Source organism: Vulpes lagopus, chromosome 2 (genome assembly GCF_018345385.1).
Source record: "Vulpes lagopus strain Blue_001 chromosome 2, ASM1834538v1, whole genome shotgun sequence".
Taxonomy (NCBI): domain Eukaryota; kingdom Metazoa; phylum Chordata; class Mammalia; order Carnivora; family Canidae; genus Vulpes; species Vulpes lagopus.
Genome location: NC_054825.1, coordinates 26,689,829 through 26,716,055, shown reverse-complemented (window position 1 = coordinate 26,716,055; position 26,227 = coordinate 26,689,829). Strand labels below are relative to the sequence as shown.

General features: G+C 41.2%; 1 protein-coding gene across 2 annotated transcripts in view; it reads right to left on the bottom strand.

Annotated features, from left to right (window-relative positions):
* The window catches only part of ARMH3 (armadillo like helical domain containing 3), a 185,800-nt gene extending 160,361 nt beyond the window's left edge, over positions 1 to 25,439 (bottom strand). The window contains exons 1-5 of one of the 2 annotated variants that reach the window (XM_041742921.1): positions 25,231 to 25,439; positions 10,225 to 10,337; positions 6,490 to 6,546; positions 6,199 to 6,345; positions 2,994 to 3,101 (exon numbers count right to left, since the gene is read on the bottom strand). In XM_041742921.1, coding sequence (XP_041598855.1) covers positions 2,994 to 3,101; positions 6,199 to 6,345; positions 6,490 to 6,546; positions 10,225 to 10,326 — 414 coding nt within the window. In that variant the 5' untranslated portion in view covers positions 10,327 to 10,337; positions 25,231 to 25,439. The remainder of the gene's footprint in view (positions 1 to 2,993; positions 3,102 to 6,198; positions 6,346 to 6,489; positions 6,547 to 10,224; positions 10,338 to 25,230) is intronic. The other variant, XM_041742922.1, reaches the window with a different exon arrangement.
* Positions 25,440 to 26,227: the final 788 nt, after the last annotated feature.

The following is a 26,227-nucleotide window of genomic DNA, read 5'->3' as shown; positions in this document are numbered from 1 at the left end:
CTGGTTAGAGTATACAACTCTGAGTCTCATGACAGGATGTTAAAGCTAAAAATAGAGACTTAGTAATCAGCAGCATATAGGCAATAGTGAGAACTATGAGAATGAGTGAGATCTGGGATTTTACCACTATATCTATATATATATATATATGTATGTATATGCGTATATACGTGTGTACATGGGAGCTCTGTAGGAGAGAATTAATAACTAACTTCTTGGGACGCCTGGGTAGCTCAGCAGTTGAGCATCTACCTTTGGCTCAGGGCATGATCTCATCCCAGGATCGAGTCCCACATCAGGCTCCCTACAAGGAGCCTGCTTCTCTCTCCTATGTCTCTGCCTCTCTCTGTGTGTCTCTCATGAAAAAATAAATAAAATCTTAAAAAAAAAAAAACTAACTCCAGGTACTAAGTCTTCATGTATTTATAACTGTATATTCATAACTTAAAAAAAACATCACTACAAGGCTTCTTTGTCAAATAGATTATTTTAAATTTAGTGAGTGACAGAAGATGAATTCTTCAAAGTTCGTATTATAAATAACCTTCATTCAAGATAATGTCAAACACTATAAATCAGATATCTAGCAAGGGACTTATATCCAAAATATATAAAGAATTCTTACAACTCAACAATAGAAAGACAAATAACTCAATCTAGAAATGGGAAAAGGATGTGAATAGACATTTCTCCAAAAATATATATATTAAAGATCGACAAAAACAACTGTTGACGAAGATGTGAAGAAATTAGAAAGAACCCTCATAAATTGCTGATGGCAATGTAAAATGGTATAGCAACTTTGGAAAACAGTTTGGAAGTTCCTTGAAATGTTAAACATAGAGTTACTAGATGACCCAGCAATTTTCCTCCTAAGTACATCCCTAAGAGAACTGAAAACTTACATCCACGCAAAAACTTGTTCATGAATGTTTACAGCAGCATTATTTATAATAGCCAGAATGCTGAAATATCCCACATATCTATCAACTGATGAATGAATAAAATGATGTGGTATAGGGGCACCTGGGTGGCTCAGTAAGTTGAGCATCTGCCTTCGGCTATGGTCATAATCCTGGAACCCCAGGATCAAGCCCCATGTTGGGCTCCCTGATCAGCAGGGAGACTGCTTCTCCCTCTCTCTCTGCCCCTCTTTGCTTGTGTTTTCTCTCTCTCTCTCTCCCTCTCTCGCTCATTCTCTCTCAATAAATAAATGAAATCTTTTAAAAATAAACAAATAAAATGATGCAGTGCATTCATACAATGAAATATTAATCAGTAAAAAAAGGAATGAAGTACTGATATATGCTATAACATGGATGAATTGAAAACATCATGCTAAGTGCAAGAAGCCAGACACAGAAGACCACATACAATTCCATTTATATGAGTTGTCCTGTATAGGTAAACCAAGAGAAACATAAAGCAACTTAATGGTTGCCAGGTGCTGGAAAGAAGGGGGAATGGGGAATGACTGCTAATGGGTACATGTTTTTAGAGTGATAAAAATGTTCCAAAATTAACAGTGGTGATGGTTGTACAATTCCATGAATATACTAAAAACCACTGAATCAGGGTGCCTGGCTAGCTCAGTCACTGGAGCATGAGACTCTTGATCTCAGGGTTGTGAGTTTAAGCCCCACATTGGGTATAGAGATTACTTAAAATCTTGGGTCACCTGGGTGGCTCAGCAGCTAAGCATCTGCCTTCAGCTTAGGGAGTGATCCTGGAGTTCCAAGATCAAGTCCCATATTGGGCTCCCTGCATGGACCCGGCTTCTCCTCTCTCTGCCTGTGTCTCTGCCTCTTGTGAATAAATAAATAAAATCTATAAAAATAAAAATAGGGACCCCTGGGTGGCTCAGCAGTTTAGCACCTGCCTTCAGCCCAGGGTGTGATCCCGGAGTCCCAGGATCGAGTCCTGAATCGGGCTCCCTGCATGGAGGGAGCTTCTCCCTCTGCCTGTGTCTCTGCCTCTTTCTCTCTGTGTCTCTCATGAATGAATAAAATCTTTAAAAAGAATTTTAATTGTAAATAAATAAAATCTTAAGAAAAAAAAAACAAAAAGAAACCCACTGAATTATTACACTTTAAAAGGGTGAACTGCGGGACGCCTGGGTGGTTCAGTGGTTGAGTGTCCTGCCTTTGGCTCAGGGCATGATCCTGGAGTCTTGAAATTAAGTCCCACATCGGGCTCCCTGCATGGAGCCTGCTTCTCCTCTCTCTGCCTGTGTCTCTGCCTCTCTCTGTGTGTCTCTCATGAATAAATAAATAAAATATTTTTTTTAAAAAGGGGGTGAACTGCATATGTGAATTATCTCTCAATAAACCTGTTCTTTTTAAAAAGTGTCAAATAGTAGAAATAAAAATTCTAAAAAAAAAAAAAAAAATTCTGATAAAGTCATTGTGTTAAATAAGAAAAGTTAAGTTTAGGGGTGCCTGTCCAGCTCAGTTAGTTGAGTGTCTGCCTTCGGCTCAAGTCATGACCTCAGGATCCCAGGATTGAGCCCCATGTCGGGCTCCCTGCTCAGCGGGGAGTCTGCTTCTCCCTCTCCCTTTCCCCCCTGTTGATTCTCTCTCTGTCTCTCTCAAATGAATAAATAAAATCTTAAAACAAAACAAAACAAAAACAAAAAACCTTAAGTTTAGAAAAGCTACCCTTGTATATTATCCTTGTTATATTTTATTTGATTTCATAAGTGTTTTTAAGAATATATGAGCACATGATCTAAGTCATAAAATAAACTGCTAAGTCTTTATCCTGGTCTTTATCCTGCAAGGGAAGGATACTTCAATTCAAATCTGATTTTCAACTTTTCCTTTATTCAGACAAACCAAATCTGTAAAACAAAAATATTCAAATTCAAGAACAAATTCAACCATTCATATTTACCTGAGCACAAATCTTCTAGTACATTAACTGTCTGCAGATGGTATCCATGAACAGCTGTCAGAAGCAGCCATTCACAGGCACATCTGCAACTTATGCCTCACCTTCATGCACAACTCTGCCTTGTCAAAGCCCATCAGCATGTTGATAATGTCAAAACCAGAGGTAGACTTATTCTTTTGATGGACTCCTCGAATGAGTGCACATAAGGTCTGCAGAGATGAGAAAGAATTCTTTTGTAAAAAAAGAGGAAATCTCAAAACATGAAGGGCACTTGATCTGTCGCCTCACCCTGCAACCTAAGAACCTCCTCCTTACACAGCTGACATTCAATTGCTCTACCACTGTCAGCTCCAAAACAGTCTGAGTCCTATTATGTGCAAAATCCAGAAATTAAAAGAACAGCGGGCAGCCCGGTGGCCCAGCAGTTTAGCGCCGCCTTCAGCCCAGGGTGTGATCCTGGGGACCCGGGATGGAGTCCCATGTCAGGCTCCCCCCACAAAGCCTGCTTCTCCCTCTGCCTGTCTCTCTCTCCCTCCCTCCCTCTCTCTCTCTCTGTCAAGAATAAATAAATAAAATCTTAAAAAAAATAAAAGAGGAAAAAAATAAAAAATAAATAAAAGAGGAACAGCAATCGAAACTGTTGTCATTCTCTTTCTTTTGCTGATCCTCTTTTTTTTTTTTTTTTTTTTTTTGCTGTTTTTTGGCCATCATCCTCTTTTTAAAAATTGCACTGCAAAGACTGGAAGGTGAATTCAAAAATAAAAGTAGTTTTTAAATTTGAGTCATGGAATTGGTGGAGCTTTCCTTTATTTAAAATTAACTCTAGGGGATCCCTGGGTGGCGCAGCGGTTTGGCGCCTGCCTTTGGCCCAGGGCGCGATCCTGGAGACCCGGGATCGAATCCCACATCGGGCTCCCGGTACATGGAGCCTGCTTCTCCCTCTGCCTGTGTCTCTGCCTCTCTCTCTCTCTGTGACTATCATAAATAAATAAAAATTTAAAAAAATAAATAAAAAAAAAATAAAATTAACTCTAGTATTTACATTATAACTTATAATTTTTAGTATTTTTTAATATTACAAAAGTTATTTCAGTCATATGGTAACAATCAGTTGCTTCAAAACTTAAATTCTTTACAATCTCCATCTACTACTGACTAGCTGTGTAAACCTGGACAAATTAGTTAACTTCTCAGTGCCTCAGTTTTTTCATCCATCAAATGGAAATGACAATAATAGCATCCATCTCATAGGGATGTTGTGAGAACTATGTGAATTAACACTGTAAAGCACTTGGAACAGTCCCTAGAACTTTGTTAATGCTCCAAGAGTAGTGCCTAAAACTTTGTAAAAGCTCTACAAGTCTCAGCCATTATAATAATGTACTATATTTTTATGGGTCACCGAGTGGCTTAATGTCTATTTATTTTCACTGAACTAAAAGCAGTTTACTGTCCATGCCCCCTCCCCAGTGAGCCACTGCAATTACAGGAAATACAATTCCCAACTTTCATTTCAGCTTTCAGTGAGCCCCTACAACTGTGATGCCCAAAATACAGAGTTTATTGTGTCAAAGTTTAATACAATTACAGGATAAACATGGTCCTTCTTTCTGGGACATCAGTTCAAGAGGCAACTTCTACCATCTACAGATGAGAAAGCCAGGGCTCATGAAGTGAGTTACCCAACTATTTAAATTAAAAACTTAAACCCAATCTATCAAAAGTTCTGATAAAATCTTTTATGTTGTCATAGATTCTTCATAGTGTAAGCTCGTCAATCACTGCCCTAGCTATTCAGCCTGATCTCAGCTACAATGGAACTACTGTATTATAAACTATAGAAATTTTGCCCATCATTCATTCAATAAAAATTTACTTCGAAGGGGCAGCCCGCATGGCTCAGTGGTTTAGCGCCACCTTCGGCCTAGGGCGTGATCCTGGAGACCCAGGATTGAGTCCCACGTCGGGCTCCCTGCATGGAGCCTGATTCTCCCTCTGCCTGTGTCTCTCTCTCTCTCTATCTCTCTCTCATGCATAAATAAATAAAATCTTTTTTAAAAAATTATTTCTAATAAAGTGCTGAGTATTTACCAGGCACTGTCCTTTATACTAGAAACAAAGTACTGAATGAAACTACCAAAGTCTTTCCTCTCAAGAAGCTTAAAATGTATCCCTATCAACCCAGGACTTGGCACATAACAGTCATTCAAGAAATAATTATTTAGTGATCATGCCACTAAGAATAATGATTCTTAATGTTTTCTAAGTTACAGACCCTTTTGAAAATCTGACGAACACTCTCTTTCCAGAAAAAATGTACACATGCACATAAAATATTACATATAACTTTGGGAAGTCAAGGACCCTCTGAAACCTCATATTAAGAACTTCTGATCTAGGAATACCTGGGTGGCTCAGCGGTTGAGCATCTGCCTTTGGCTCAGGGCATGATCCTGGAGACCCGGGATCCAGTCCCACATCGGACTTCCTGTATGGAGCCTGCTTCTCCCTCTACCTATGTCTCTGCCTCTCTCTGTGTATCTTTTGAATAAATAAGTAAAATATTTTTTAAAAAATAACTTATGATCTATGGACGCCTGGGTGGCGCAACAGTTCAGCATCTGCCTTCGGCTCAGGGCATGATCCCAGAGTCCTGGGATTAAGTCCCATATTGGGCTCCTTGCATGGAACTGCTTATCCTGTCTCTGCCTCTCTCTGTGTCTCTCATGAATAAGTAAATAAACTCTTAAAAAGAAATTCTGATCTAGTGAGAAAATACTATATTAAGAGCTTCTTCTGATTTTTGTTGCAGACTAACTATCCCTGCCTCATAGCTTCCCTTCTATCTCTTCCTTTCCTCAAGTAATCACAAAAATTCTGTCAATCTGCCTTGGCATTAGATCAAATTATACAAGTAGACAAGATTACTAGTATAAAGGTCAATTTGTGGGGCACTTGGGTGGTTCAGTCAGTTAAGTGTCTGCCTTTGGCTCAGGTCATGATCCCAGGGTCCTGGGATCGAGCCCTGCACTAGGCTCCCTGCTCAGTGTGAAGTCTACTTCACTCTCTACCCCTCCCCCTGCTTGTGCTCTTTCTCTCTCAAATAAATAAATAAAATCTCTTTAAAAAGAAAGTCAATTTGTTTAACCAGGAAGATGCCTAAACAAACATGGCATAAATGTTTATTATTTAAAGGAGAAAAAAAACTCTTCACACCTAAGTGCAATTCTAGGTTCCTCAAGTCCCAACATATGTGTTACAATCCCTTTCCAAAAACAAGACTTCCCCAGTCTCCCAATCTTGTACCTGTAATGCATTGACAACTCGAATTGGATGTTCCTCTCCCAGAGCCTGGATACAGTGTTGAAATAAGCAATTAATGTTATCCTTGATCTTCATTAACTCCTCACCATCAAGAGATTCCAGCTTGCCTTCTAGATACTCCAAATTCACCTACCAAGGAAACAGTGAAGATGCTATTTTTAGTAACAGTTTTAGTGAATTGTATTTAACATGAGCACCTTTAGTATAGCGCCTAGAACATATAAGAAGGCAATTTCAGTTACCAGGAAAATCCAGAAATAGCATCAGGTTTACCTTCATAAGGAAGAGTTCCTCCCAAAATCGAGGACTGCACTTACTGGGATCCTCTGTCTGAAACCAGAAAATAACAAGGTTCAATATCCCCAGTTAACACCGAGCATTAAGAATACATCTAAAAGGGCAGCCAGGATGGCTCAGTGGTTTAGCGCCGCCTTCAGCCCAGGGCGTGATCCTGGGGATTGAGTCCCACATCGGGCTCCCTGCATGATGCCTGCTTCTCCCTCTGCCTCTGTCTCTGCCTCTCTCTCTGTGTGTCTTTCATGAATAAATAAATCTTTAAAAAAAAATCTTTAAAAAAAAAAAAGATAAGAATACATCTAAAAAAAAAAAGAATACATCTGAAAGAGGGCAATTGGGCAGCTCAGCTGGTTGAGCATCCAAATCCAACTCTTGGTTTCGGCCCAGGTCAATCTCAGGGTCGTGGGATTGAGCCCTGCCTTAGGTTCTGCACTGAGTCGGGAGTCTACTTGGGATTCTCTCTTTGCCCCTCCACCAGCTCACGTGTGTGTGTGTGTGTGTGTGTGTGTGTGTGTCTGTATACTCTCACTCTCTTGCTCTCTCTCTCAAATAAATAAATAATCTTAAAAAAAAGAAAGAATACAAAAAAAAAAGAAAGAATACATCTGAAAGGGTCACTTACACATAATCAACTTGACCTTTCAAAATTAGCTTTGAAAATCCTTAGTCATTCTATACTATTATAACAGGGAACAATAATTTTAAGTTTTTTCCCCAAAATGGGACCCCTGGGTGGCTCAGCGGTTAGGCGCCTGCCTTCAGCCCAGGGCGTGATCCTGGAGTCCCGGGATCAAGTCCCACATCAGGCACCCTGCATGGAGCCTGCTTCTCTCTCTGCCTGTGTCTCTGCCTCTCTCTCTCTCTCTCTTTCTCTCTCTCTCTCTCTCTCTCTGTGTCTTTCATGAATAAATAAAATCTTAAAAAAAAAAGTTTTTCCCCCAAATGATAGACACTGTACATAGATACATATTCCCTGTGCCAAAAGTTAAATAATGGCTCAGAGAATCTCCCTCAAATCTTCTCTACTAGCAAGAAGTGAAACTAACCATCTTAATAAGACAGTCACATTATATGTCCTCATCACATCTGTACAGTCTTCAAAGCCCTTTCACATACATGAAATACAATGGCCCAGAAAGCCAGATATGGTAAATGTTATTTGCATCCTCCTTTTAGGAAAGAGAATCCACAAAGCATTACATACACTGGTACAGGAGCCAGAACCTAGACCACATAAGTAATACTGCCATAGTTTTACAACATCCTGTGTTGACTGCTGCTGCTTGCCCTCCTGTATGCATTTAGCTCTCTGTATGGAGCTTTTTTTTTTTTTTAAGATTTTATTTATTTACTTGAGAGAGAAAGAGTGAGGGAGAAAGCAGAAGCAGGAGGGAGAAGGAGAAGCAGGCTCCCTGCTGAGCTGGGGGTTCTATGTGGGGCTTGATCCCAGGACTCTGAGATCATGACTGGAGCCAAAGGCAGACACTTAACCTACTGAACCACCCAGGTGCCCCCGTACAGAGCTTTTAATATGCCCTTTCCTTAATTCAAATTGATCCAAAAATGCTAACAAAATTACAGTGCTAAAATCCAAATTTTTTTAGCAATAATTTTCAAACAAATTCTAAAGAGCAAAATAAGAAAAAGAGAACTCCTACTTTAGAGGAAAGCTAATGGCATAAAACCAGTAAGTCAATCACCCACTATCACCCTTAAGTTGACCTTTTAAAATTACTACCAAGAACTAATATCTTTATTAGTCAAGAACTCCGGATCTAATAAGAATAGTATACTAGGAATCTCTTCTGGATTTTTAACTGAGAATAACACAGAGATGTAACATTTCTGGCCTTTTCGTAAGGTGCTCCTTTAGTGATTTTTTTCTATCCTTTTCTCCGAGGAGGGGTCACACTCACACTTTGACTCTCACACTTTTTTTTTTTTTTTTTTAATTTCTTTGAGAGAGAGAGAGAGAGCAAGCACAGGAGGAAGGGGAGGGGGAGAGGGAAAATCTTAAGTAGACTCCAGGCTAAGCACAGAGCCTGATGTGGGGTTCAATCTCACGATCCCAAGATCACAATCCAAACCAAAACCAAGAGTCAGATGTTTAATTGACTGTGCCACCCAGGTACCCCTTGACTCTCATAATTCTATAATGTCATTTTTTTATTTATATATGAAATGCAGACTACTCGGGCAGCCCGGATGGCTCAGAGGCTTAACACCGCCTTCTGCCGATGGCATGATCCTGAGGACCCGGGATCGAGCCTCACATCGGGCTCCTTGCATGGGGCCTGCTTCTCCCTCTGCCTGTGTCTCTGCCTCTCTTTCTGTGTCTCTCATGAATAAATAAATAAAAATCTTTTAAAAATTAAAAAAAAAAGAAATTCAGACTACTCATGGAATTGGCACTTCCCATCCTCAAAGCTCACTCAATCAATAGTGCTATGTATATCAAACTTACCTAATACAGAAAGAGCCCTAATAGGTTCCAAGTTCTCACTCATTTTCTCTGTATAATCATCTGTATTGACCTGTGCAATTCTGTATTAAATTTTTGCATTTCAAACTCTATCTCTAAGGCTTGCCAAGAGGTAAAGGTTTTACTTGATTGCATTATTTATTCTGGGCCGTGTGGCAAAGTTGAACAAGTAAGGGCCCTGGAGTCAAACACTAGGGTTGAAACCATGACTCCATCACCTTCCAACTATGATCCCCAGTTTCCTCATCTGTAAACTGCTCTTTTACATGGCACATGTGAAAACATGGCACTCTTGCATCATTCTTGTCAGAGTTAATGTACTTAGTGACGCACTTAGACACCAGGCACATAGTAGAAATTCAAAACATGGTAATAACTTTTTTTTTTTTTTTTTTAATTCATGACAGACACAGAGGGAGAGGGAGAGGCAGAGACACAGGCAGAGGGAGAAGCAGGCTCCACGCAGGGAGCCCAACATGGGACTCAATCCCGGGTCTCCAGGATCACACCCTGGGCTGAAGGTGGCGCTAAACTGCTGGGCCACTGGGGCTGCCTGGTAATAACTCATATTTATATAAGTATTATTCTGTTTTATGTGTATTATTTATGATCAGAATTTCAGAAGGCAAGTACCCCTTCAGGGTATGTAATTACTCTAATCTCCCCTAATAGGGCAGACTTCACAACAAAGGCTTGGACCATGGTCAATGAGCAGTTATGAAGAACCAAAGAAATCCCCCATCCAATCACTAGGAATTCACCAGTTATATTATATAGTTGGAGAATGTGATAGATTAAGCAATTGTTCTGTCCACTAACAACTTGAGTTGTTAATAGTTCATCTTTTAAAAATTTTTAAATCATAGAATTCTAGGGCCAAAAGGAACTTCAAGGGACATCTAGGATAAAAGAGTCCTTACATTGGATCATACTGAAGACAAGTCTTTCTTAAAGATATTCAGGAAAAAAAAAAGCTTCTCAAGCTTTCCTCCCTCCTTTCAATTGTTTTACTGCAACAATCTATAAGAACAACATAACAACAATCTATATGAATTAACACATGGTCATAATTTCTAACACAAGAGCGCTCATTCTCACTCTCACCCTTACTCTCTTTTTCTCCCTCTGAAGAACTGAAAGGTAGCAGGCAGGGGTGAGCTTATTTCTCATTTTAGAATAAGAAACTACAAAGTCAAGCTGTGTGTAACTGTCAGAGCTCCAGGCCTTACCATAAAGATCTCATCATACATCAGCACCACTTTTTCCTTCAGTGGTTTTTTGGAGGCTGAAGATTTCCGGAGCAAACCCCCTCGTTTTTCCACCTGTGCCATGGTTAGAGAATCTGTGAAAAGAAAGCCACAGTCAATGCTATAAATGCTCCCCAAGATACTGGATAGTCTGTTGAAGAGCTCTCAATGGGAAATTTTTTAGGAAGAAGAAAAAATGATAAACAACCATGTAATAGATCTTGTGCATCTGTCCAACACCCAATCCCCTGAGCAGGTAACTTCAAGGCTTAAATCATTACTTGGCCTACAGCAAAACACATTTTACATCTTTAAAACATGCCAGTGGACAAGGCTTACAACAGATCCAAAACCAAGAAGGAAAGTGTAACTAGCTCCATCTATAATAGATTTGGCCATATATTTGAGGTTGATGGAAGGAATGCTGCAAAGTACACACTGCCCACAGACTGATGGTGAAGTTAAATTTCAAGTATTGATTGAGCTTAGGACCATTAAGGCAGGAAGTGTGCTGCAGACTGATGTGCTCCATTGATTTCCCCAAAGTAAGTAGGTCCTCATCACTGCAAAGTACTTGGCCTTCACTGCCTCATAAATCACACTGCAGTTGACTGTCTTCAGAAATTCCTCTGGAAAGAGACTCAGGGCAGAAAATAGAAGTTATGAGGACAAAAATTAAATCTGATTTCAAAATAACTGAATATAACAATATATTTCTTTCAAATCTATATGTATTTTAACACTATTGCAGATCAAATATCAGTGTATTTTTCAATTCTATATAAAAGCAATTCCAGGGGCACCTGAGTGGCTCAGCAGTTGAACGTCGTCCGTCTTTGGCTCAGGACGTGATCCTGGAGTCCCAGGATAGAGTCCCACATCAGGCTCCCTGCATGGAGCCTGCTTCTCCCTCTGCCTGTGTCTCTCCCTCTGTGTGTGTGTGTTTCTCATGAATAAATAAAATAAAATCTTTTTTTAAATAATAAAATAAAAATATAAGCAATTCTATGAATCATGCCCAAATTTCCCATCTTGTTTCAAGGAATTTCAATTTTTTACAAGTGAGAACTTGAAATCCCAGAGGTCTCCAATGTGGATTTACACATTTCCCCTCACTTCCCAGATTCTTTCTACTGCTGACAAAATTCCTGTCTCTCTCTTAAATTATAGGCTCTAGTTGTGAAACTTAATGTCACCCAATGGCAAGTATGGGCTGTAACAAGAAGCCTGATTTTACTTCCAGGCAAATCTAAAGTATCAGAATAAAATTAATTTTGTTCAGGCAGCCCTGGTGGCACAGGGGTTTAGCGCCGCCTGCAGCCCAGGGTGTGATCTTGGGGACCCCGGATCAAGTCCCACATCAGGCTCCTTGCATGGTGGAGCCTGCTTCTCCCTCTGCCTGTGTCTCTGCCTCTCTCTCTCTCTCTTTCTGTGTGTGTGTCTCTCATGAATAAAATATAAAATCATGAAAATATAAAAAATAAAATTTTTTCAAAATTTTTTGAAAAAAAATTTTGTTCAATGACTTGAAAAATATGTGCTATCTTTCAGATCAAAATCAAAAATTTATTTGAGGAAGAGATGCATCTGGTGGCATAAAAGATTATACCTTGGGACACCTGGGTCGCTCAGTTGCTTAAACATCTGCCTTCAGCTCCAGTCATGATCCCAGGGTCCTGGGATCAAGCCCCGCATAGAGCCCCCTGCTCAGCAGGAACTTGCTTCTCCCTCTCCTCCCACTCCTGCTCTCTTCCGCTATGTCTGATGCTATCTCTCTCTCTCTTTCTCTCTCTGAAATCTTAAAAAAAAAATATATATATATATATATATATATATATATACTCAGACATTGTCTTTCTCTAATATATATAGCCAAAAAGGAGATTTACCTTTGAGCACAAAAACCACAAAGCACAGAAAATTTCTCCAACTAGATATGAAGCATCTTTTAGCACAGGGACTACATTTTTTTTTCATCTTCTTTTTTCTATAAGCAGTTGGCTCAGGGTATATTATGCTCAGTGTATGCTCATCAATGACTGATTCCGAAATACGGGGGGAAAAGAACCTGAAAAGTCCTACATATGACCTAAAATTTTATTAAGACCTATCTCTAGGGCAGCCCGGTGGCTCAGCGGTTTAGCGCTGCCTTTGGCCCAGGGCCTGATCCTGGAGACCCGGGATCCGGTCCCACGTCGGGCTCCCTGCATGGAGCCTGCTTCTCCCTCTCTCTGCCTCTCTCTGTGTGTCTCTCATGAATAAATAAATAAAATCTTTAAAAAAAAAAAAAAAAAAAAGACCTATCTCTATCAAGGCCTCACTAAGCTCTCAAAATCCATTATGGTCCAGAGAAAACTGAAGGAAAAAATAACAACCAAAAAAAAGAGAGAGAGAGAAAGAGAAGATGCTTTTGGGCAATTTATACCATATTGATCATGACTTTGCCTTAAAGCATGAAATACAGCCTCTGTTCAAAACATTCCTGTGTCTTTTAAATAGGTTGTCAGGAGGAAGATGTCCTTATCGGGGGGAAAATAAATTGGAAATCAACAGGATCCCATTAAAATAAGTCAAAAGCAATGCAATTCTAAGCTTAGTGGATATAGATTTTTCATGTGTTCAGCTTCAACCAGTTTATTAGTGAGGATACCAGGAACCACGAGTTCCTGGATGTGAAAAGCACCTGTTTACAAACAGGCCCCTCTGAGGATTTATAATTGGGTTACAGCTAATCAATGTCCACCCCAAATCTAATAAACTCGCTTTCCCTATTTCAGAATCAATACTTTCTAATAAGCAAAAGGGAATAGGAGAGGAGGGAAAAACAATTCCAATCCAAAGTACCAAGTTCCCTAAGAAGTTAAATTATTTTCATCACTCTCCCTCCATTTGGAGCAGGGGGAAATTCAGCCCAGAGCGTCATCTCATTACTCTCTGTCATCATCAGAGGCAATTGGAATTTACCACTCAAGCTTATCTGAAATGTGACTGGAAACTAACAACATAGAGTCTCCTCTTCCTGCCAGCACTTCTACCCATGGAACACAGGAAAGACATTCTGAGGATGGTGGACTGACAGACATATAGAACCCCTACAAAAGTCTTTTGCGGGATTTCAGAAATTAAGCCACTGCTCTTAAATTTGAAAGTAAAATATCTGACTGGTAGAGCACATCAGTAATGGGAGTGTAATTTGTATCCTCCCAGTGTTTTTCTCCTCTTTCACAACTGTTCTCTTTGTAGAAAACCAGTAGCACCTGAGGAGCAGCAAGGCATAATGGAACAACCAACCAGCAGAACTGAGACTAGAATACAGGTGTCCTGACCACCTACATGACACTAAGTCACTGTGCTTCCTAGTTTCCTTACACGTAAAACAAGGGGACTGGACTAGACATTTCACTGAATGATTCTCTCAGAATCACTAAAATACCATAGACACGTAAGAAACACCTAAATGTTGTAAAGCACTGTTTAGGCACTACGGGGTTACAAAGAGGAAACTACAGACCTGATCCTCTAGGAGCTCACAGTCTATGGGCAGAGATAGACACATGATAACCCCAAAGCACAAGGCAAATCATGAGAGAGAAAATAAACGTACAAAGAAAATGCTATGGTACCATGAAGAAGGGAAAGAAGCATTCTATGACTACACTATGACCTCTGTTGATCTGGGATTTTAAATCCTCCCACCGAAAAAGCAAACTACAGCAAAGCCACAGTAATCCCACAGAAATGTCATCTTAGGCTTTAACACAGTTTCTCAGAAATAAGATACAATAGGCAAAGTATAAAAGAGAATCAGGCAACATATCAATCCTAATTTCACCTACCATCAAACTTAGAAATGGTTTCAAATTCCCCCAACCCAATGGTAAATCAATGAAGTCTTTTATTCCTAAACTCAGAGTCTGCTGGTCCCATGACCCACAGCACAACCTTTCTCTGTAAAAGACTCAAGTCATACAACTTTTTAAGAATTATATCTTTAGGCAATCCAGCCACAAACATCTTAAATACACATCACTTCACATCCCTTCAGGATAAAATGACCAAATATCAAGGTTTTTTGTTTTGTTTTGTTTTGTTTTGTTTGTTTGTTTTGAGATTTTTATTTACTTACTGGAGAGAGAATCAGAGACAGAAACAAAGAGTACAAGAGAGAGTATGCACTCACGCAAGAGAAGGGAGGATGGGAGGCAGAAGCAGGCTGCCTGATGGAAAGCCTGATGTGGGGCTTAATCCCAGGACCCAGGGTAGACTATGACCCTGAGCCAAAGACAGATACTTAACTGACTGAGCCACCCAGGCATCCCAAGATTTTTTTTTTTTTTTTTTTTTTAGGTTCGAGAGTGTTTTAATGGGGAGCGCTCCCAGGCAAGGTTCCGTGACTTGGAGAGGTGGCCCGAGTCAGGGAAGTCGCACCGGCCGCCCCAAGATTTTAAAACCTAAAGCTAAACTCCTCCAATGTCTAACATGCAAGAAATGCTAATGATACTTAGCTATTCATTTCTTGTTTTCTTGAACACAATACATGCCAACTCTAGCATCAGAAAAATTAACAGAAATTCACTCTAATTTCCAGAGAGTTACCATAGTTCATCTATCAAAAGTCTTGGTATTGTATCTATATGAGATGATAGATGTTAACAAAACCTATTGAGGTAACCAATTCACAATATATATAAATAAAATCATCATGCTGTACACCTTATACACTGATGTATGTCAATTATTTTTCAATAAAACTGGAAAAAATCGGGATCCCTGGGTGGCGCAGCGGTTTGGCGCCTGCCTTTGGCCCAGGGCACGATCCTGGAGACCCGGGATCGAATCCCACATTGGGCTCCCGGTGCATGGAGCCTGCTTCTCCCTCTGACTGTGTCTCTGCCTCTCTCTCTCTCTCTGTGTGACTATCATAAATAAATTTTAAAAATTTAAAAAAAAAAAAACTGGAAAAAATCTAAAAACAAAACATCTTGGGTTTTGGTCCCAATTCTCACATACACATACTACATATAACCTTTAGTTTCCTTTCCTTCCCTGGGCTTCAATGTGCCAATCTGTAAAAAGAAGCAGTGGCAAGGATATGCAGGAAAGGGAACTTCTGTGCACTGTTGGGAATGGAAATTGGTACAGCCACCACAGAAAACAATATAGAGGTTCCTCAAAATATTAAAAATAAAACTATGAAAAAAATAAATAAATTAATTAAAAAAAAATAAAACTATGATATGATCTAGCAGTCCCACTTCTATGTATATATCCAAAGGAAATGAAATCACCGTCTTGAAGAGATATCTGCATCCTCATGTCCACTGCAGCATTATTCTCAATAGCCAAGATTTGGAAACAACCTAAGGGTCCGTCAATGGATGAATAAAATGTGGTGTACATGTACAATGGAATATTATTCAGCCACAAAAAAAAAATTTCTGCCGGGATCCCTGGGTGGCGCAGCGGTTTAGCGCCTGCCTTTGGCCCAGGGCGCGATCCTGGAGACCCGGGATCGAATCCCACGTCAGGCTCCCGGTGCATGGAGCCTGCTTCTCCCTCTGCCTGTGTCTCTGCCTCTCTCTCTCTCTCTCTCTCTGTGATGACTATCATAAATAAATAAAAAATTTAAAAAAAAAATTTCTGCCATTTGCAACAACATGAATATGCCTCTGTGAAGTGATGGATGAATGTGTTAACTAACCTCATCATGGTAATCATTTCATGTGTATCAAATCATCACACTGTATACCTTAAAATTATATACCAATGTTATATATCAATTATAATCTCCATAATATATCAATTATATCTCAATAAACCAGGGAATACAAAAGCCATGGAATAGCTCTCTGTAGGCTTCCAAATTTAATGGCCTACAGCTCTAGATTCATGCTGGTAACGGACTATAAGCAAGTATCACCCTCCCTCCACTGTCGAGGGAGACTCCAAAATACCTAAAGGTAGATGCTGAGGTAAACATCCTAAAACATTTTACCCAGTACATAAAAGAAAAAGGATAAGAAAAGAAAAAAGGAAAGTAGAAAGACAGAAAGAAAATGAATAAAAACAAGTATGCCCAACATCTAGAAAGAAAAAATATGCACAGATCGGGCATTCATCCACTCCACAGACATTCACTGAGCACCTTTTAGGTACTAAGCACTAGGGATACACCAGTGAACAAGACAGACAAGATTTCTGCTTTCACTGAGTTTTCACTCTAGAGGGGGGAAAGACAACAAGTTGAGACAGTGATAAGTATCTCAAAGACAAACTATCTAGAAGGCCTACATTAGACCAGAGATTAAAGTAGGCCTCTATGACAAATGATACATGGGCAAATCAGAGTACAGAAAGGAAAGAGCCATGTGAAAGTCTCAGGAAAAGTTTCAGATAGAATGGCAAATGCAAAGGCTCCAAGATTTGAACATACTTGGCATGTTGAAGAAACAGAAATGCCAGGTGCCTCGTTTATAGTATAAACATTTCCCTTTTGAAATGTCCTTGTAAGGTTTTTTTGAAGTGAGCATTTTGTGTTTCTGGTTTTTTTTTCATACATAGAGTATTCAAATGTCCATTGGCAGAATGGGAAGATTATAATGTATTCATATAATAGAGTACTACCCAGGGATCCCTGGGTGGCGCAGTGGTTTGGCGCCTGCCTTTGGCCCAGGGCGCGATCCTGGAGACCCGGGATCGAATCCCACGTCAGGCTCCCGGTTCATGGAGCCTGCTTCTCCCTCTGCCTGTGTCTCTGCCTCTCTCTCTCTCTCTGTGACTATCATAAATAAAAAATAAAAATTAAAAAAAAAAAAAAAAAAAGAACATTTAAAAAAAAAAAAAAAATAGAGTACTACCCAGAACTTGTTTTTATAGTCAGAAATTTAAAAGAACAAATTATTGAAACAATATTGATAAATTCCATGATGTTGAATAAAAACCTCTAAAAGAAAAAGTAAAAACAAATGATTCTAATCATATGAAGTTCAAAGACAGCAAAATTAATCTATGGTGACAGGTTGGAATAATGGTTACCTTCGTAGGGAGGTGAATGAGAAGGAGCACAAGGAAGCCTTCTTTTTTTTTTTTTTTTTTTTTTTTTTTTTTTACAAGGAAGCCTTCTAAGGTGCTGGAAACGTGCTCTACCTTGACTGGAGTGGAGATCACACAAATGTTTACATGTGTAAAAAAAATTAATCAAGTTGTACACTTTACATTATGTAATGTATCCCCCAATCTAAAAAAAAAAAAAACAGTGTACTCATACATATATGAAAATTAACAGTACTGAGGCAAAACACTAGAACAGAGGCTAGTAGAAACCCCAACTTGCACACTCAGGACACCAATCAAAAATCAAAAATAACAACTAGGGGTACCTGAGTAGCTCAGTCAGTTAAGCGTCTGACCCTCCCTTTAGGCTCAGGTCATGATCTCGGGGTTGTGGGATAGAGCCCCTGTGGGCTCAGGCTCAGCACTAAGCCTGGAGTCTGCTTCTCCCTCTCCCACTCCCTCTTCTTCTGCCCCCCCCCCAACTTGCGCATGCATGCACCCTCCCTTTCTCTCTCTCAAATAAATAAAATCTTAAAAAAAAAAAGTTAAACTTGCTTAGCACTTACTGTGCACCAGGCACTGTTCTAAGCACTTCATATACATTAATTGGTTTTATCCTCACAGACCTATGATCCAGGAACCTTACAATAAGAAAACTAAAGTATAAAGTTGTTTTAAAAAAAATTGCCAGTATAAGAGTAGGGACTCAAACCCAGCCAGCCACATGTTAGAGTCCCTGATCTTTTCTTGAAGAAGTTTATTTTTTATTTTATTTTTTAGAGAGAGAGAGCAAGTGAGCAGGAAGGGGCAGAGGGAGGAGAGAAAGAATCCCAAGCAGGCTCCACACTCAGCACCGATATAGAGCTCCATCTCACAACCCTGAGATCATGACCTGAGCTGAAATCAAGAGTAAAACGCTTAATGAACTGAGCCACCCTGGTGCCCCTAAAATCCCTGTTCTTAACCACTATGCTAAACTATCTCTCAAAAGGCAGAGGAGTCCACAGAAGTGGTGTAACCTACACATAAACAAAGCTGAGGCTCTGCAGACAAACTGCAACCAGGTTCCAGGTGAGTGAGGAAGAAGAGTATATACTCACTGACCTTAATGAACAAACTTTGGAGTGGGTAGAGGTACCACTGTAAATAGTAAAAGATACATGGGGAATCCCTGGGTGGCTCAGCGGTTTAGCACCTGCCTTCAGCCCAGGGCATGATCCTGGAGATCCGGATCGAGTCCCATGTCAGGCTCCCTGCATGGAGCCTGCTTCTCCCTCTGCCTGTATCTCTTCCTCTCTTTCTCTCTGTGTCTCTCATGAATAAATAAAATCTTAAAAAAAAAAAAAGATACATATGCATGTCTGATACATGCATATGGATATAAATATTGATAACAGTAAAGTGAAAAAGATATACAAATGAATGAAATGGTAGAAAACTTGAAAGAAAACACTGGAGTGGAATCGGTCTAGTTAGGTTGATAGATGTATCCAATATGGTAATCATAAAAAAAAAAAACCAAACAGAGGAAACACTGATATCCACTACGAGATTTGCTTTTGTTTTTTTAAGATTTTATTTATTCATGAGGGACACAGAAAGAGAGCAGAGACATAGGCAGAGGGAGAAGCAAGCTCCTTGCAGGGAGCCCAATGTGGGACTCGATCCCTGAACTGGGATCACGACCTGAGCCAAAGGCAGACGCTCAAATGCTAAGCCACCCAGGCATCCCTCCACTACAAGATTTGATTGATAATATTTTAATTGAGCTTAGTCAGTGCTCTGAGGATAATATCCACCAAAACTTAATAATGAATGGAAAGATACAGGAAGCTAAGCTAGAAAGATGAAATGGAGAGCAAGTCAAGTATAAATCCATACAGCCCTGAGTTTAGGACAGATTATGCTTTCCCATCACAGAACTGCAATCAATTGTTCCAAAATCTCCTGAGGCACCTCCTGAAAATACAGGTCCCTAAGCTCCCTTCCCCCATTATTGAAACAGACTTTTCAAGATAAGGACTAGGGATTTAGATTTGTTTTTAATTTTTTTTGAGGAAAGTTGACATTAGGGGTCTAGATTTTTGATAATCACCCCAGGTCAGTGGTTCTCCACTGTGGCAATTTTGCCATCCAGGGAACATCAACCAGAGACATTTTTGGCCATCACAATTGAGAAAGGAGATACTACTGGCATCTACTAGGTAGAGGCCAAGGATGCTGCTCAACATCTTACAATGCATGGGACAGCTCTACAACAAAGAATGATCTGGCCCAATATATCAAAAGTACTGAGACTGAAAAACTCTGCCCCAAGTCATTCTGATGCTCACTGAAGTTTGAGAACTCATCAAAGCCTTAAACTCATCAAACGTTTTCTGAAACGAGCATCTGGACATCACACAATTTTGAGAGGATGAGTAAAACTTCTGTCACCTCTAGAAAGGACCTTGGGGGGATCCCTGGGTGGCTCAGCAGTTTGGCTCCTGCCTTTGGCCCAGGGTACGATCCTGGAGTCCCAGGATCGAGTCCCGTGTCGGGCTCCCGGCATGGAGCCTGCTTCTCCCTCCTCCAGTGTCTCTGCCTCTCTCTCTCTATGTCTATCATAAATAAATGAATAAATAAATCAAAAAAAAAAAAAAGAAAGAAAGAAAGAAAGGACCTTGGGACAACCCTCACCACTCCCGGCTCATTCTCCCTATATTAACTCACCAGTGGCATCCCTTTCTTTAGGATCCTAGCCCCAGTTTGTCCATCGGTGAAAGATCACTACAAGACACATAGTATAGTAATCCACAATACTTAATACTATACTATACTATAGTAATCCACAGTGCTTAAAGAAGGAGATGAAAATCCTATCTGCCCAGAAGTTGTGGCTGAGTCAAGTAACACCACTGTCTGATCACTGGCCATTCACCCAATATACAAGAGGAAATAATATGTTTATAAACCCAGAAATATAGTCTCTTCCCCTGGCTCTCCTATAAGTCCCCTAGTTCCTCTAGAAGCCAGAGGGTAGGGATCCCTGGGTGGCGCAGCGGTTTGGCGCCTGCCTTTGGCCCAGGGCGCGATCCTGGAGACCTGGGATCGAATCCCGCGTCAGGCTCCTGGTGCATGGAGCCTGCTTCTCCCTCTGCCTGTGTCTCTGCCTCTCTCTCTCTCTCTCTGTGTGTGTGTGACTATCATAAATAAATGAAAATTAAAAAAAAAAAAAAAGAAGGCAGAGGGTAGGGGTGTCCTAATCCTTGGCAGAAGTTATCTTCTCCCTAAATTCTTCTGCATTATGGAGGTAAATAACAGCACTATAAGCATTTACGAGAATGCAGGGTATTTCTACTTCCAAACCCTAACCCTTAACTCTCAAACTAGTTCTTAACATGCCTCTTCTTTTTTCAAAAAAACAAAGATTTTATTTATTTATTCATGAGAGACACAGAGAGAAGGGAAAAGATATAGGCAGAGGGAGAGGCAGGCTCCCTGTGGGGAGCCTGATGTGGGGATCACGACCTGAGCTGAAGGCAGATGCCCAACTACTGATGCCTCTTCCTTTCTCAAGGCCTGAGGATTTGATTTAGTTCACTGCTGGATTCACATACTACTATTTCACACGGTTCCTTGACACAGCTTCTCTCATAGTATAGGTTCCCTCAATTCCACCCCACAGGGATCCCTGGGTGGCTCAGTGGCTTAGAGCCTGCCTTCAGCCCAGGGTGTGATCCTAGAGTAACGGGATCGAATCCCGCATCAGGCTCCCTGCACAGAGCCAGCTTCTCCCTCTGCCTGTGTCTCTGCCTCTCTCTCTCTCTCTCTCTCTCTCTCTCTCTCTCTGTCTCTCATGAATAAATAAATAAAATCTTTAAAAAACAAAAAAAAATTCTACCCCACAGACTGGCTCTAAAACAAGCATATGATGTCTTTCCATTTTAATGGATTTTTAGAGCAAGGCACTCCAAGTCTCTCATATTTCCAAAATGAGAACAGAATGAGGCATGCACTCATGAAGCCACCTCTTTGAATTCCCTTTATGGACAGGCCACCATCCCCTTATGCTATCACTTTTCTTTTTTTTAAGTTCTGGAGATGGAATTCATCATTCATTCTTCCAAGCACAACCTCCCAATCGAGGTGATACATAATAACTCTACTGAATACATACTCACTATATACTTGGCTCTGTTCTAAGTGCTTTAAATATACCATATTTAATCCTTACAACAACCAGATAAAGTAGGTACTATTGCTGTAACTTTACAATGAGGATTTCACTTTGCCCAAAGTAAAACAGCCATTCTGGTAGCCCTTCTCCCTAAAAGAATATCCCATTAGTGCAAAAAATCAGGCATTGACTAAAAATACTAAAAATCCAGATTCAAAAAAAAAAAAAAAAAAAACAGATTTTTTTAAAATTCCATATTAACACCAAACTGATATCCATAATATCAACATTCCCACTTTACCCAAGAAAAGTCAGTCAACCTGGGACACTGACAAGCATCAACTCTTTTTAACTACTAGGACAGAGACAGCCTGATTCAGTGGGTACATGAGACACTATGGGGCAGCATTGACATCCTGCGTGTCCTGTGGACTAGGCTCACCTCAGCATGGCTATTTAGCCTATACTTGAAAGTGGAAATAATTCAGGGACTTACAGACTAAGCAGTAAGTGGCAAAACCAGGAACTTCCCAATCCTTACTCTAGGATAGTATCAGCCATTGTCTGCATCTACTAGGGATGAAGTAGTTTCACAGAAGAGAATTTAAGCTAGTCCCAACAGAATCTACTGAGTCTGCCTACTTGCACAAACTAATAATACAGATGAAGAGGTTTAAATAAACATGACTACCTCAGATTCCCTTATTTTACACAAGAAGGAATGCACTTGCACCTTCATAAAGAGAAACCAACTCCAAATTGACAGGATTTCAGGCAACTTTGATTGAAAATCACATTTTTCTGACATCTCCCAAAATGAGAATTCATTGTAAGATCCTCTTCTCAATGAGCAGGAGCCTCCTGTAAATTAATACTGTCTATCTCCTGTTCAAGCCCTGAATTTCGTCAAGCAGCACAACGTCACTCCTATTTTCTTCATTCCCTTTCCTGTTGAACCATACAAGCCTCATGAATACCACCTAAGTATAAAATGAAAATTCTAAGACAGAATCCCATAATCTTCTTAAAGAAAGCCCAAAGGTAACTGCAACCTTACAAAGTAAATGGATTTCCTGTTGGCTTAATGACTAACATTTATCAGACTTTATAATAGCACAGCCACAGTAAAAGACAAAAAGCAGACCCCAGATTACTAAGGTATGGTCCCTGCCTTGAGAAGCTCACTGTTACATGGAAGAAGTGCACATTCTGATTCTTCCTTGTAAGCAAACAAAAAAAAAAAGTTATCTTTCCCAGGATTTTCTCATATTTGTCTCATTCAGAGCTATTGCCAAGTTATTAAGCTCACCAGGCCTCCTTACTTACAGCTGCCTACTAACATCTCCATGTGCATATGCCACAAGTATAAGGGGTTATCTCCCTTATACCTCTTTCCATAGTCACCCCAACCCTTAAAAAATCTGCTCTACTTTTTCTAATCCATAACCTGGTCAATGAAATTCCTATTCACCCAATTTCTTAAATTAGAAACCTTAGCTTACTCTCTCTCCCTAAGTCACTAAGTCATGTTGCATCTCACAAATAGTTCTAAAATCAATTCCCTTCTTCATTCCCACTGCCACACTTTATTCAAACTCTCACTCAACTGCAACAACTCTAATTAGTCTCATTGCCTCATTTCTCATTACTTTAATCCACTCTTCTGTCACTCCCTAACAGAAAAAACTGCAATGGCTCCCTGCTTTCTTTTCAGTCTTACGTCCTGGCAATTTCCCCACCACACATCCTGTTTGGAACAAATTTTTGACACTTAAACATCATGCTATTTTTTTCTCTTCACACTTCTTTTCTAAGATTTTTTTTTTTTTAAAGATTCCATCTATTTATTCATGAGAGACAGAGAGAGAGAGAAAGAGGCAGAGGGAGAAGCAAACTCCACACAGGGAGCCCTACATGGGACTCGATCCCAGGACTCCAGGATCACACCCTGGATCAAAGGCGGCGCTAAACCGCTGAGCCACCTGGGCTGCCCTTCTTTAAAGATTTTATTTATTTATTTGAGAGAGAGAGAGAAAGCATATGAGTGGGGATGAGGGGCAGTGGGAGAGGGACCAGCAAACTCCCTGCTTAAGTAGAGAGCCCAATGCAGGCAATCCCAGGACCCTAAGATTATGACCTGAGCCAAAGGCAGATGCTTAACCAATTGAGCCACCTAGGCTCCCCCTCTTCACACTTTCACCATTTCTTTGTGCCTGCTTTGCTCAACTGGAATGCCTTGCCTTATTTGTACAGGCTCCTACTTATCCTTCAAAACCCAACTCAAGTATCTCCTCCCTGCAAATACACCCCTGACTCTCCCACACAAGGACAGTATTCCCTTTGCATTGTATAAATTCCTTTATGTGGATATGTAACACACAGCACTACAATTTTCATATGAATGTTTCTCTGATGTCCTTGAGGAAAGATACTCCTATTTCTAACCTTAGTGCCAGTTACATAGTACATGCTCAATAAATATATGTTGAATAAACAGTTCACCTTCATATATCCTGGACCAATTTGTAATTTAGCTGTATTCCCCAGATTTTATGGAATTTTGAACTTAACTATGTGAAATTCCACTTTCATAAATGTTTTGAGTTTTCAAGAGTTTTTAAAATTATATTATACAAATGCTAAACAAATGAATGAATTATAATGCCTAAACATACAACGAAAAAAGGCTTAAGGCTCTTATAGGCTTAAGGCTTAGGGGAGTCTTAAAGGTTCCCCTATTCACTAAAAAAAGAATGGAAGTTCCCCTTTACAATCCTAAAAAGAAGGATACACCTTTCTCTAGATTGATCTGCTATCCCAAAAGCTTTCACACAGGAAGTACTGAGCACACAAATCCAACTGAACACACACCCAAAATAATGCCAATTCACTTGTGCTAAGGACAGGGGCCCAAACCACAGTTGCCCTGGTTTACAAAGTCACTGAGAATTGCAAAGAAACCGTTCTCACTAAGGCTCAAAACTTTCTCTGGGGAGAAAGAACTGGGGAGGGTCTGATGTTCCAGAAACATTTTTCGAGTCTGGCCCAAGTTCCTACTTCCCCAGTCTCCAGAGGCAGCATTCCACGGCCTCTGATAACTCTCCTTCCCAGGAAACCAGCTTTTTCTTCTATTTGTTCCCCACACCTGCTTGGAACAGGTTCATTTCCCAGGCTCGCTCCAAGTAAGCCAGAGAAAACACGGCAGCTTCACTGATTCTGTGTGTAGGGTGGGCTGAAGCCCATTGGACAGAGACTGAAAAGAGGGACAGGTTGAGGGCCCTTCCAGGACAACTGAAGACTTCAATAGACGGGCCTGCCTCTAACCCTTCTCAGAGGTCCTGCCCAAAGCCCTCATCCCAGGGCCAGGCTGGACTGGGCTCAAGGCCTCCCAGGGGCGGCGACAACCTGAAGGGGAGAGGCTCAGGAGGCTGAGGGATCGGGATTAGCCCCATGCCAGGGTCAAAGGTCAGCATCTCGGCTGCCAAGAGGGCCCAGCAAGGAGCAGGAAGGCCGCGACAGGCACCGGAAGAACCCAGGGATCAGCCGCTGTGGGAGCAAAACGCTTCTCGCTCCTCTCCACCGCCCGGGCCCAGCTTCCCAGACGCACTCAGCCCGCCTCAGCAGCTGTCCTCCCTCCCTCTCTCCCCGTCACCACCGTCGTCCCCAAGGCGAGCGTAGGCCCCGCCCCCAGGGCCGCCTCGGGGCCAAGGCCTAGGCCGGCGGGAGCTGCAGGAGTTGGCCAGGTTCGGGGACCGGCCCGGGCCGGCGCCGCTTACCGAGCCCCGGGCTCCTCCTCCACAACCCGCGCCGCTCCCGGGCCCGCTCGCTCCCGTCGCCACCGACGCCGCCGCTCCACCTGGCTCACGGACCCGCTCCCGACCTCCCCCGACCCTTCCCCGTCCCACGGTGCCCTGCCGGGTCCTAGAGCCCGCTGCGTAATAGGTACGTCCACACCCGTTTCCTGAGGCTGGCTCAGACCGCGGTTCCCAGCAAGCATCACAAGGACTACAACTCCCGAAATGCACCGCGAGAAAGAAATTAGCAAAAATATTTACTGCGGGTCTACTGGAGGCAAGTTGCAATAGCAGTTTTTTTAAATATAGGCGAAGTTTACATATAAACATTTTACATACAACGGACTCTGAACGGGGCAATTCCATTTCTAAGAATAAAAATGTATTGGTCAGGGACGCCTGGGTGGCTCAGCGGTTGAACGTCTGCCTTCCGCTGGGGGTGTGATCCTAGGGTCCAGGGATAGAGTCCCACATCTGGCTCCCTGTGAGGAGCTTGCTTCTCCTCTGCCTGTGTCTCTGCCTCTCTCTTTGTCTCTCATGAATAAGTAAAATCTTAAAAAAAAGAAAATGTATATGTTCCATGGGGCACCTGGATGGCTCCGTGGGTTAAGCGTGAAACTCTTGACCTTAGCTCAGGGGTTGATACTGTCTTGAGTTCAGGCTCGCATTGGGCTCCAGGCTGGGTGATAAGCCTATCTTAAAATTAAAAGGGAAAAAAATTATGTTCCAGGATGTTTATTGCAACTTTGTAAATGAAAAATAGTAAACAAATCCATTTGGCAGCCTGGGTGGCTCAGCGGTTTAGTGCCGCCTTCAGCCCAGGGCCTGATCCTAGAGACCCAGGTTGGAGATCCACGTCAGGCTCCCTGCGTGAAGCCTGCTTCTCCCTCTGCCTGTGTCTCTGCCTCTCTCTCTCTCTCTCTCTCTCTCTCTCTCTGTGTGTGTGTGTGTATCTCATGAATAAATAAATAAAATCTTA